The sequence below is a fragment of the Salvia splendens genome, chromosome 22 (assembly GCF_004379255.2).
Source record: "Salvia splendens isolate huo1 chromosome 22, SspV2, whole genome shotgun sequence".
Classification (NCBI taxonomy): domain Eukaryota; kingdom Viridiplantae; phylum Streptophyta; class Magnoliopsida; order Lamiales; family Lamiaceae; genus Salvia; species Salvia splendens.
The window spans coordinates 5,256,831-5,270,605 of NC_056053.1; the positions used below are offsets into that span (position 1 = coordinate 5,256,831).

Here is a 13,775-nt window from a genome sequence, read left to right on the forward strand (position 1 = left end):
GTTTTCAGTTGAGTTGTTTAGAGGAGCAATCCAAGAAGACGTGTCATCGGCCCGGCCCGGTAAATGATTCCACGGCTCGGCTCTGGTTTTGTTCCGGTTTCAAATCAAAATTGACCGGTTTATACCAATTTTTGGCGGTTTCTGATTCGCACTAGCTATTTTTTTCTCTTAATTTAACAAGCACACAAAATGCAATGATATAAAAACATACGAAAATTAAGTATATAACTCTGTTTTGGCTGGAAGACTTGCTTTGATTACAATTCAAAAATTGAACCAAACGGTTCAAATGTTTTAGCAAAATGATTTACAATTGTTTCATATTTACCTTTCGGATTGGAAAAATTATCTTACCAACTAATCTATGCCTTATTATCGAACCATCGGTTAAGTTAACGTATCGTATCTTAAAAGATTCTAAATTAATAAATAAAAAGGAAAAATAGATATTAAGGTAGTAAAGAAATTACGAAAAAGTTTAGGGGCAAATAAATAGTTTGGGCAGCAGAGCGAAATTTAACGGATTGGTTTTGGCGCTTTAATTGTGAGTGTCGGATCCGACACAACCGTTTTGCAAAGGGGAATTTTGATTTGCTACGGATTTCCCCATTGATTGGAGCCCTACTAACCCTTAATTTGCTGCAAGTTCGATTTTTCCGCCGGGATGGGACGTTCACGCGCCGCCTCTCAGGCCACTGCAGATGACCCTGGACAAAGGTTCGGCTCATCAATTCAATTCATCTCACGGTTTCTCAATTCATTTCGATTTCTTATTACCACGTGCTGATGTTTGGATGCTTTAGCTTTTGTTCATTTGAGCTCTAATTATGTTTTTGAGCTGGTTAGGGCTGCAAATGAGTTGAGCTCGTTCTAGTGCATAATCTGTTAATGAACTAAGTGGTTTTGCTATTTGAGCTTATGTTAGATACCTTCAGAATATTAGACTTTTACTAGCTAGCAAAATTAAGCAGCATTACAGACTTGCTAGGTATAGTGACTTATGAATTTGAGCAAAAGTAAGCAGCTTTACATCTGTAGCATATGGGTTTTAGCTAAATGAAGTGCAGTCCTTCATAAAAATTGGAGGAACTAAAGATTATATATTTACTATGGCCATTCAATATTTTATTAGTATTAGACATTATCTTTGAAGAAATCCAGTCAAACACAATTTGTTCAAGAGTTTAAATTCTACATTGAATTTTCAGTCGGTCAAAGAGAAAACGCACAGCTCAAAATGTGGAGAATACAGATAGCGCACCTCCTGGTATGGCGTTTGTTATGTTGACCAATTATGAATGTCACTGAAACAGATTTCAGTCCTGATCTTATAACTATTTAATTTGTGCCTGAAAAAGTTCCAGGAATTACTGATGGAAAGAAGGCTTTATACCATTGTAACTACTGCAACAAAGACATTTCTGGAAAGACTCGGATCAAGTGTGTTATATGTTCTGACTTCGACCTCTGTGTTGAATGCTTTTCTGTTGGCGCTGAGGTCTTTCCTCACAAAAGCAGCCATCTTTATAGAGTTATGGTGAGTTAAATTTGATAAATACTTTATTTCCCTCGGCTGCTTTCGTTAACATTTTCTTGATGATACCTTTATTCTAAACTTTTGCAAAGTTTTATTTGCTCCAACAACAATACAACATAACCAAAATACCATGACTCACTTGGTTATTGACACGCCAAGTTGGTGGCACCAATTTCTTGAAAATAAGAGAACCTCGTCCTTTTGTTGCTGCAATTGAAAACCGTGTAGAATTTTTGGAATATAAGGGGCTTTCGGTGCAATAAATGCAACACAAGGGTGCATGATTTCTGTAACAAAAGGGCCTCTTGTGCATCAAGCCCTATTTCCTAATAAAATTTTATGTAACTTACAAACTAAAACGACAAAAATATTTTCTTACATTGTCCGCATGAATGTTTTTATGCCTCCATTATTCAGTGTCCATGTCACATTATTGGTCTCCTTCATATCATGTTTAGAAAGAATTATACTTCACACTAAGCTTTATGTGCATCAATGAACTTTCTGAGTTTAGTTGTCTCGAGGAATATCTGAAATTTATGGAGGTAATAAATTGTACTCCCTCCGTCCCATTATTTATGAGAAGTTCTTTTGGGCACGAGTATTTAGGAGAGTTGAAAAGTGCTGTGAGGAATATATATTACTCCATGAAGTTGTGTGAGTAATAAAGGTGTCTTAAAAAACATGCCATGTTATATGGGACAGCCTAAAATGTACTATGTGCCATGAATAATGGGACTGATGGAGTATATGGTACTGGTCAACTTAATAATTTATTGGATAGTTCTCATAGTGAACGATGATTCAGATATTACGCTTTTGGAAGTTGTAATGTTGGTATTTGAAGTTGATGTTGGCAAAACTGCTGGAGTTAACAATCTGGTTGATAACTCTTTTATTAGTTCCTTTGTTGTCCTTTTATGCCTGTTTGTTAATACTATCAGAATTTTATTTTCTCACGTGGTTAATCTCTTTCTAGTTTCTACCATGTGTGTTATATCATTTGTGTTTGAACAGGATAACTTAGCATTTCCCCTTATATGTCCTGACTGGAATGCAGATGAGGAGATGTTACTTCTGGAGGTATTCTCTTTTATTCTTGGAAATACACGTCTTTGAACTCTACTGTGGAAGTTCATCAAAAAAATAATCTTCGAGACATATATTCAGTTTTCTGACATACACATTGTTAAATGTCCTCAAAATATTCTGCCCTGAACAGCTGGCTATCACAACCTATTCCTATTACTGTATTTAACTTTGTTCCACAGGGCATTGAAATGTATGGACTAGCAAACTGGAGCGAAGTGGCAGAACATGTTGGAACCAAGAGTAGATCACAATGTATTGAACACTACAACAGGGTGTACATGAATTCCCCATGCTTCCCTCTTCCGGTATGTCATACTGTTTTCCAACTTGTCCTTTGTCTATATGCCTCGACATGGAAGCATGAAGTTAAGTATCTGATCTTGCTGGTTCCAACAGGACATGTCCCATGTGATGGGGAAGAATAAAGAGGAACTCCTTGCAATGGCCAAAGAAAACGATGAAACTAAGAAAGGTAACATGGGTGATTTTTTTTGTCTTCTTTTATGGTAGTTTGTTTAGTCCTTTGTTAATTGGAATATCAAGCTTTCACCCCACACCTTGTTTTCTAACTCAAATCATATATAGCTTCTTGGTCAATCATATATTGGCATTTTTCTGGTTTTGAACTAAGGGTAATACGTGTTTCTTTATGCTTTCAATAATTAAACATAAATTACAGGAGCTACTATGTCTGGAGAAGTTGATGGGAAAGAAGTGTCACCTTTTGCTGCAAGAATCAAGTAAACATGCAGAATTTTTGTTTTTGTGTTTTTCTACTTTTGCATCTTTAATCTTTGTTGTGAAATCTATGGTTCTACTTCATTTTATGTGGGCAGAATGGAAGATCAAAAGAAGGAAGGTCAAACAGGGCGTTCTTCCTCAAGCATCTCTTCTGGTACATCTCATACTTTTGGAACTGGCTGTCTTATCATTTCTGTACCAAAAAGCTCTTGTGTAGATGGTCAGGGATAAATTATCTTATTCTTTGGTTATTTGTGTCTGTGTCATAAGTTGTTTAGTCTGATTGGTTCTTCATTTCAGAGGCAGGCACTATTGCAGGTTCCAGTGGTGCTAAAATGGCAACAGGGGCCGGTAAGAGGACATCTGAGAAAGCCCTCAGCAAGGATGGTCTGAATGTTCCTAAAGTGGAAGGTGTGCATTCTCACGAGTTGCTTCTCCAAAGCAACCATTTAGTGCTCACTTCTTGTGATTGAGTTACAAAATCTACATATCTATCATTCCCATTTTAGTTCCTGACATATGCTGGTTATCATCTATTTGCAAACAAATGATAACTAGTTGGTACAATGTCGAGTACATGTGTGCATTTTGCATTTCAGTGGTCTGGTGCCAAATTCAGTTGTTTATTTAGTCGGGGAACAACATTAATTCGCTGAATCTTTGTGTTTTCTCTTTTCTATTTATAGTAGAAGGATAGGTTCTTATGTATAAGGCTTTCTCTATCACTGTATGTTAATTAGCTTACCTGTTATTGTTATATCCACAGAGCTTCACTTGGACCGGAGCATTGGTGAGAAAAAACCGAGGACATCTGATAATGAGGGTGTTTCAATGAAAGAATTAAGTGGATACAATTCTAAGAGACAAGAGTTTGAAATTGAGTATGACAATGATGCTGAGCAGTTACTGGCCGATATGGAATTCAAGGAGACTGATACTGATGCTGAGCGCGAACTGAAAATACGAATTTTGCATATATATTCAAAACGGTGAATTTAGCTTTCTGCTTTTCATTATGCTGTAATACTTGACATGGGTGTAACATGGGACGAAATGCTAGTTATGTATTGGTTGGATTTTCTTGGAATTTTGTTGAATCACTAAGATACCAATGACTTGATTTCTGAACTAAATGTTTTAAGTACACATTCACGGATAGCCAGGTTAAATAAATGCAGGGACCCAGAAGTTCAGACCAATCTCATTAGGATCGAGCCTACACTGAGAGGGGGGCACATGAGTAGGGCAGTTCTTTCATTGTATTATTGGTGTACATATTTTCTTATTACAAATTAGGTAATTCTACATTATTCATTTATGGACCGTGAGCTCCTGCATGGGTTTCGTGGTTAGGCCAAATGAATAGTTTCTGCCTGCTAATGGGGAAACATGTCTAGGACCCTAGTAATCACCGAGTCACGTTGCAGCTTGTGTGCAGGAGAAGTTCTTCTGATTGTTGTTTTCCTTCGGTCTTATTCCAGTTCAATAATTATTCTTCATTAGTTCTGTTTATTATTTTGGTGTTCTTATCCATTCTTATCTCAGTCTGAATTTTAGATCATATTATTCACCAGTAAATGGTCCTTTCACTCCCTGCCCACAAATCAAAGAATCTATAAATACTTCCCATCCATTGTTTAGTTTCAGTTGAGACATGCTTGATAGTGTTTGTTTCTTCTTTTTTTGAAGACATGCTTGATTGTTAAATTGGTGGTATTAGCTCTGTCAGTTTCTTTTCTCGGTCCTCATATATCTTATCAATTATGTAGGCTCGATGAAAGGAAACGTAGGAAGGACTTCATTTTGGAAAGAAATTTACTATATCCTGATCCTTTTGAGAGGGACCTTACAGTGGAAGAGAAGGAACTGTGCCATCAGTATCGAGTATTCATGCGGTTCCACTCCAAAGAGGAGCATGATGAGTTGCTGAGGAGTGTTGTCGAGGAGCAGAGAATTTTGAAGAGGATAGAAGATCTTCAGGTATGTTACTCTGTTATGCTGTTACTAAAGCACACTCTAAGGCTACATTAATTGTTCATTATACTAGAGTAGAAGTTGAATGGAAACTTATCAAACACTTTGAAAATGGAATGGAAAATACTAATGATAAAAAGAGATAACTCCTTCTAACGAAGGCCCTATTTCCTTCATGGAAAGCTTCGGCAATGCCGTTCAATACAATAATTTGACTATCTTTTTCTTAAACCTCAAATGACATATATAAGTTCATCCTAGGAATCGTAAAAGGCAACATAAATACTATCATAACGACAATGCATTCACGAATTGGCTGCATCACTTCCACTTATGTACCTGTTGCTCCACTTCCTCTCCCACTAAGCCAAATCAATAACTTTAATTCTCTTCTCTTTCCCTTTTCATAATCTCCACCCCTTCACCCCCTTCACGAGTGATGTGTATCACAATACCCTCCAACCCACTTCAGTTTTTCCACACAATCATTGTCATTGTTAAAAAATGGGAAAAGCTGGTTTGGGTTGGATTCTTTACTTATAGCTTATTAATCAAGATAAATATCCATTTTGTATGATTATCTAACATTTCTTTATTTTGGTATTGGGAAAAGGTTCAAAACTTCAAATATCTCCTTGATCACAAATATCAAATAACCCTAAATTTTCATTTGAGTAAAATGTAACCTTTATGTTTCTAATTTTCATCAGTTAATTAAAATAACATATAAATTTTTAAAAACATCAATTTGGATGAAAATATGTTGAAAGCGAGATGTAAGGTGCAAATACCCTCCTTGAGTTGTTCGGTCAGATTCAAAAAGCCCTTTGACATGTCATTTGTCTGAAATGTTAACATTTCCATTACTCGAGGGTTATTTGTCGAAAATTAGAAGCATAAAGGCTGTATTGATCCAATTCAAAGTTTAGTGTTATACTTTATTTTTGTGATACACCTTAGGGGGGTATTTGAACCTTTTCACATTAGTAGATAACTGAATTTGGAGCAGCTCACTATTCAGTAGCTTTACCTCTAATTATAAATACAGAAACATGCATGTCTATTCAGTCAACTGGTTTCAGATCTATATATTATACAAAAACAAAATTGTTGAGCAAAATTTCCCCGCCTAAAATTGGAGCCCAAGATTTCTAGTGACTATTCAAGACAGAAGCTTTCCCACCAAGTGTTCAGGTCAACTTTAAGACAGAAAATATAATGGAGACCATCTTAAATTCAAGGTTTGCCCAGATGGGCGTGGTAGAACCAACTTTATCAGAACTAATTCTTTAATATTTGCAGTGCGAACTTCATGGTGGTGTATGCATGATATCTAGCAGTCATCTGACGAACATGGTTGTTGTTTTACTTTCTAAAACCAATACTACTGTTTATGCAGGAAGCTCGAGCTGCTGGTTGCCGCACAGCTTGTGAGGCCGAGAGATTCATTGAACAGAAATTGAAGAGGGAATTTGAGGAAAATGCCCGTCGAGTGATGGAAAGTTCTCAGGCTGGCACTGGTGGCAAATATTTGCAAAGGATCAATCATCAGAAAGGAGATCAGGATACTAGTAGCCCCAGGGGCGGGAACAAGAGCCCATCTGTATTAGATCCTGTTGGAAAGGAGTCCTCATCAAATCGTAGAGGATTAACTGGTTTCGACGTCTCTGATAAATGGGATGTGAGTGGATTTATTGGAGCTGATATACTCTCTGAAGCTGTAAGATTTTATTCTTGTAGCATGTTCCTTTTTCTGTTCCATCCTTCCTTTCCCCGGCTATCCCACACACACGCACAGGCATGGGTTCTTTGATTTTTGTGAAGCTAACTGAACCACTCACGCAAACGCAGGAGAAACAGCTATGTGTGGAGATTAGAATCTTACCAGCACACTATCTCAACATGCTGCAGACCATGTCAATGAGGATTTTAAGTGGAAACTTAACCAAGAAAGCCGATGCGCATGGCCTGTTTAACGTTGATCCCGGCAAGGTTGATAAGGTATACGATATGCTTATAAAAAAGGGGATTGCTCAGGTATAAATCACACACACTTGTCCATTGGTTCTCTGCCTGTTGAAGTAGTACATCTACCTCCAACTATAAGCTAATTGAAAGATCTGTAAGTGGTTTGGTTTGGGAGGAAGAAGGGCTACTGTAGCTATCTATGCATATAACAGAAAATAGTGAATCCATTCTCAACCAAGTTGCCATTATATGGTTGTATTATCTTACACAATAAATACTTGCTGTATAACTGGTTGTTTTTAGAAAGGGTATGCTAGTGTATAAGACGGCAACTAAGATGGATATTGGATGATTGTTTATGACCAAAAAACTTTATTTAATATTTTAAAGTATTTTTTTCAGCGTTGGTTTTGTTTTCTGAGATAGTATTTGTGAATTTAAGGTATTTCGAGGCTTGGCAAAATTCTTGTTTCGTTTTTAATAAAGCATTGACCATATGTTACTTACATTATCATTTTCTGTCCCATAATTTGAAGCATTTACTCGAAAAAAATACCATCATTTAGGTATTTATCATCTAATAATTGTTTCATTTTTTGGGAATAAAGGGTCATACAAAAATTCCAGGCTATTGCAATATTGATGTGACAGCTAGAATTTATTACACGTTGATTGAGTAGTCGATGCGTAAGTTTGGGTAATTGATGTAAGATATCAACCGTTAATATTTCGATCGTCATAAATATTTTGTAGAACATTGAATTTTCTCAAAAATGAAATAATGAATACTAAATGATGATTACCAAAATGTCCGATATTTTTAGGTAAATGCCTTACATGATGAGATGAATTGATCCTTTATTGAATTCTTTTCTCAAATTGCACTCATTTGTGAAGGTGACTAATGGGATAAAGATTTCCTTTTTATATGTAAGTAACCAACAACAAATAATGCAGATTCCTTTTTAATATAGTGAAGAGATTGAGATAGATTAAGAAAATAGTATGGCATCTATTAGAGAAGCATTAACAATTAATCAACTTATAAAGTATATTATCACTGTATTCATATATGGTAGTACAAGTTTCTTTGTCTATGCAGAGAACTTATGTTGTTTGCTTTTAGGTTTATTGTGTTAGTTATGAATAGTGTGTGTGTGTGTTCAAAAAAAATTTAGACAAAATCCGCATTTTATATATAACACATGTTAATGTTGATTATAACTAATTTAACGAACACAAAATTTTCTAGTATTGGAAAGAAGTTATATTGGTTTTCAGACAAAACATGCATGTACATAAAGTGATAAATTATTGAAATACAAAAACTTGCTTGAAATAGTCTTATGGTATAAAATTTCTAAAACTCAATGTTTTAAAAACCGGACCGGCCGGTTCAACGTTGAACCGGTAGGCAGTCCGGTCCGATTCACCCCTAGAAACCGCCAACATGTTAAACCGCTGCTAACCGGTGAAATCGGTCGGTCAAACCGTGAACCGGAAACCGGTTTTTTACCTTACAAAATAATTTTTCAAAACTTTTTGTTGGCCACACTTGATCTTGTGACCTCTTCTCTATATACCAACACTTTTACCACTCCATCATATGATCATTTTGAAATAAAATGAACATTAATTATTCTTATACACTAAAAATGATATTTTTATCCACATAAAATAATAATTCATTTTAGTTTTATATTTTTTAAGAAATTATTAATTATAATATATATTTTAATTATGCTTTAATAATCACTAGATTTTTACAATATATGAGTTTGTAATTACACATAAATTTAATATGTTTTATATGTAAATATAATTTATTATTACTTAATATTAATATTTTTCTTGTACTATATATTTAATTTATATACACTAACCATTGATATTAATATTTTTTTACATAAAATAACTAATTATTCATGTTTAATTATTGCTTAATATAATATTATTTCGTTCAATACACTTTTTTAGTTACAATGAAATTTATCAATTTATATATAAAATATTAAATTTTTTTTCTAATGAATCATATATTTAATTTTATTTACCAACAAAATATTTATGAAATTTAGTCATTTACTACTAAATTTTAATATTTATATTACAACTAAAATATAATGTTAATATTTTTGATATATTATTAATTATATGTAAATTTAATATATTTTGTATATTTTATACTTAATTATATGCATTTGCAACGGTAAAACGGTTCGACCAGTGATTGAACCGGTTGGACCGGTTAAACTATGAACCAGTAGCTTCGCCGGTTTCCGGTTTTTAAAACATTGCTAAAACTAGTCCAAATTTTCACTCAAACTCAAATTAAATATGTATTTATAGTACTAGTATTATTTATTGTGGATTGTATTTATGAATTTTAATCCCGTAGTCTAACACCAGATTTTGACATGGACTCTAGCCAATGTGTCTCACAAATAGTGTCATTCAAAATCATGATAATATACATAACAAAATGTTATTAAAAATCAATAACAACATTATTATTTTATCATTATGAATTGTAAGAAGATGAGCCCACTTGCCCATGTTACTTTCCCTCTCCCTATAACCTAACATTAGAAAAAGGTAATGAATTAGCATTCCTTTTTAATCTTTTACTCTCTAGCTAGTAATACTATTATGATGAGTATATAAAATTTTAAAATTAACTTTTTCCTGTTTTGATTTATTCTTTTTTTTTACTTTAGGAGGGGTGCGCACAGCGCACAGGGCGCACAATTAGTTTAGCCCATATTATTAAATACAGAACTATTTTAATTTCTCTAACTTTCACTCGTATTAATATAAGTATTAGTAATATTTAATTATTGTGAATAACACAAACTTTTATTTATTCGATCTTTTTATGGAGTATGTTTATTTTTTTATTATATTTATATGGATAGATATTTAACAAATTTTTAACTAGAGTAGTTGTAGTTCTACTCCTACTTTAAACAAAACTCTCAAACAGTATTTTTTCTAATTTTTATTTTAATTTTTTTGACGAAACCTTCCGCCGTCGGCTGCCGGGAAATTCTTCTCAGACCATTTGTGCTTTCCTGCTATGAGATAATTTGTTGTAAGTTTGATATGTTTAATTTTTTTCATTTCTGAAATGATTTTAGTTAGTTGCATTTTGTACGGTGAATTAATGTTTGAGATTAAACCCTAGATTTGGTGCGGATCTGATGCTATTTTTCTCGGATCAGGAAAATCTATGTCTGGATTGTTCCTAAATCACTGTGAATTTGTAATTTTTTTTCATTTTCCTTTTTCAGTGTGTTCATTTTCAGCTGAAAAATGGCGGAATACTAGTTTTTTATTTGACTTTCCGTTTACTATTCTCTCGCTTAGATCTTTGGTTGACGAAGAAAATGTGCTTACGTGTTCAACTGAATTCAGCTTCAATTCCGCTCAACATAAAAATAAAATTTTGAAAAATTCAGCTTGAATTCTTTTTGACTAGGGTGCTTGCTTGGGATGTTGTGTTATAAATTTGTTCATTGTCTTGAGTTTTTGGTGGTGGCTTCTTTTTAAAAATAGTTGTTTGGAATTGGATTCATCTGCTATAGTTAGAGCTGAATTATGAATAATGCATTTTTTGTGGACTCGTTATCGTTCTTGGGGACTAATGTTATTTTGTGTTAAGAAATAGGATATTTACGATCTGTTTCAATGATATGCAGTAGTAATGGTTGTGTTTCGAACTGGATGCTCACTGTTACCGAGTATATGCTGTTTGTAATAAGTTTTGGAACCTGAGTTTGGTTTGAAGATGGAATCGTACATGGAGGAAGCTTTAAGAGCTAAAGCCAATTCCGAAAAGAAATTCTTAGAGAGAGACTTCATTGGTGCGAGGAGTTATGCCTTAAAGGCTCAAAAGCTGTGTCCTGAGCTGGAGGGTATATCGCAAATGGTGGCCACTTTTGGAGTCTACGTAGCTTCTGAGGCTAAAGCTCACGGAGAGCTTGATTTCTATTCAATTCTTGGAGTGGATCCGTCTGCAGGAAAGTCCAAAGTAAAGAAACAGTATAAGAAGATGGCGGTACTGCTCCATCCTGATAAGAACAGAACGGTTGGAGCTGATGGAGCATTCAGACTTGTATCTGAAGCGTGGACTCTTTTATCCGATACCAGTAAAAGAAGCTCCTACGATCAGAGGAGGAATTTGTTTGCTGCTGGGTACAGTGCTGGGGCTGGGGCTTATGACAATTGCTCCAAGTTTCCACCTTCTCTTTCAAGACGGGATACGTTTTGGACTGTTTGTACGTCCTGTCATGTTCAGTACGAGTATCTTAGGAAGTATGTGAACAAGAGACTTTCTTGCAAGAACTGCCGTGGAGTCTTCGTAGCTGTTGAGACTGGGTTATCCCCAATTAATGGAGCTTTCCCATATAGCAACTACTCTTATACGCCTGAGAATGGTTATGCAAGTCATGGGTGTGGGGTTTCGTTTGTACCTAAAACTACATATCATGCGCCTAGTGGGCCCACTGGTCATCATACTGGACATAAGCCTGTTTCTAATATATCATTTCAGGGTAACTCGTCCGTGGATTCTGTTGGGGTCATAGGCCCTAACGGGCTGTCTACATCATCCTTTGTCTTTTATCAAACCAGTGGAGAGGCAGGTGTAACCAAGGCAAATGGAGATCGTATTAGCAGGGTAAATGCTACAGTTCAAATGTCGTCTGATCGGCATAGTGGTTTCAGGGATGTATCAAAACCTAAGCGTGGTAGACCAGCAAAGAAGAGAAACATAGATTTCGGGGGCTCATATACTCGTGCACATGAAGAAAATCACCCTGCTGCTGCTGCAGAAGCAAAAACGGCCACAATGAACGTATCATCTGAGACTTCAAGTAGACGCTGTTCAGCTGCCCCTGTAATTGATACCAGACAGTTGTTGATTGAAAGGGTAAGATCAGAAATCCATAGCAACCTTGAGAAGATGAGGTTGGCTGCAGAGGCTGCAGCAGCCGAGGCTGAGAAGAGAAAAGCACAAGCTGCAGTTGATAAATTGAATGAGACAGCTAAAGTATCACAACCGGAACTGAAGAGAAGTGCTTCTATGTCAATAACAGTTCCAGACTCAGACTTCCATGATTTTGACAAGGATAGGTCAGAAGAATGCTTTAAGCCAAAACAGATATGGGCCTTGTATGACGAAGAAGATGGTATGCCTCGCTTGTACTGTCTTATTCGGGAAGTCATCTCACTGAATCCTTTTAAGATCTATATCAGCTACTTGAGCTCAAAATCAGACTCTGAATTTGGGCCAGTAAACTGGTTGGATTCTGGATTCACAAAATCTTGTGGAAGTTTTAGAGTGTTCCACTCAGAAATGGTTGAACAAGTGAACATCTTCTCACATGTTCTGAGCAAGGAGAAGACTGGCAGGGGAGGGTGTGTAAGAATCTATCCAAGATGTGGAGATATATGGGCTGTTTACCGCAACTGGTCACCGGATTGGAACAGAACAACCCCAGATGAAGTGAGGCATGAATATGAAATGGTTGAGGTTCTTGGCGACTATTCGGAAGAGAAGGGCGTGTGGGTTACTCCCCTCGTAAAACTGGATGCATACAAGACCGTATATCAGAGAAATGCAAACACTAGTGACATTAGATGGATCCCTAGGAGAGAGATGCTGCGATTCTCACACCAGGTCCCATCTTGTTCGCTTAACATCCAAGGCGCTTCTAACTTGCCCGAGGGTTGCTGGGATCTTGACCCAGCTGCAACTCCAGACGTGCTTCTTCAAGAGGAGAGTGAACTTGTTGGAAATAATGCAAATGCAGAAGCAAGTCCAACTGAATGCATAACAGCAATGGAGCTCTTCCTAGAACGAATGACATGTGGTGAAGGGGAATTTGTTCCAACAAAATCAATAGCAAAAGTTCTAGAAGAGCTCAGTTAATGGTGGATGTACAGATTTAAAAACATCCTAAGCCTCTCTAACCAACCAGCTTTATATATATTATAGTATTTTGTTGTATTCAGGAATTGGTCTTTTTGCCTCTCTCACGCTCATGTAACTCTTAAATGATAGACCCAAATTGCTACTGCTCATTGTTTTGGGTTTCAAATTAAGTAGAACCTCATGATTGAAGATGATTTGCATTGTTTCTACCAGTCAAATACTACTCTATGCTCTCTTTGCCTAATCTAGTTGAATCGTATTCCTTTTTCGGTTTTGCCAAAGTATTTGAGTTATTTTATTTTTTGGTAAAAACTTTATCTTTATCATCTCTCATGCTTTCCTCTCTCTTCGTCTCTTTTACTTTATTCCTTCTTTTACTTTACTTTCTCAATTTTAACATTTTAACACATCAATTTCTTAAATCTCGTACAAAAAGAAATGCCCCAACTACCTTAGGACAAATGCCACATAAATTAAAATCTTCCATGCCACGTATGGAAAGGAAATGAACATAACTCCAAATAGAAG

General features: G+C 35.6%; 2 protein-coding genes across 3 annotated transcripts; both read left to right on the forward strand.

The window, feature by feature from the left end:
• Positions 1–479: 479 nt before the first annotated feature.
• Positions 480–7,713, forward strand: LOC121785811 (transcriptional adapter ADA2-like). 2 transcript variants are annotated; one of them, XM_042184255.1, is made up of 13 exons: positions 480–717; positions 1,209–1,267; positions 1,359–1,537; positions 2,555–2,620; positions 2,809–2,934; positions 3,026–3,101; positions 3,309–3,369; positions 3,466–3,524; positions 3,671–3,781; positions 4,137–4,359; positions 5,140–5,350; positions 6,744–7,064; positions 7,196–7,713. In XM_042184255.1, exons 1-13 carry the CDS (start codon positions 665–667, stop codon positions 7,385–7,387), a joined length of 1,737 nt encoding a protein of 578 aa, XP_042040189.1. In that variant the 5' UTR covers positions 480–664; the 3' UTR covers positions 7,388–7,713. The 2 variants fall into 2 exon arrangements, with proteins under 2 accessions (XP_042040189.1, XP_042040191.1); XM_042184257.1 differs by having other exon boundaries at positions 1,365–1,537.
• A 2,431-nt stretch (positions 7,714–10,144) lies between these two features.
• Positions 10,145–13,528, forward strand: LOC121787581. The gene is made up of 2 exons (XM_042186355.1): positions 10,145–10,403; positions 11,011–13,528. The coding sequence occupies exon 2, from the start codon at positions 11,100–11,102 to the stop codon at positions 13,242–13,244; it is 2,145 nt and encodes a 714-aa protein (XP_042042289.1). The 5' UTR covers positions 10,145–10,403; positions 11,011–11,099; the 3' UTR covers positions 13,245–13,528.
• Positions 13,529–13,775: the final 247 nt, after the last annotated feature.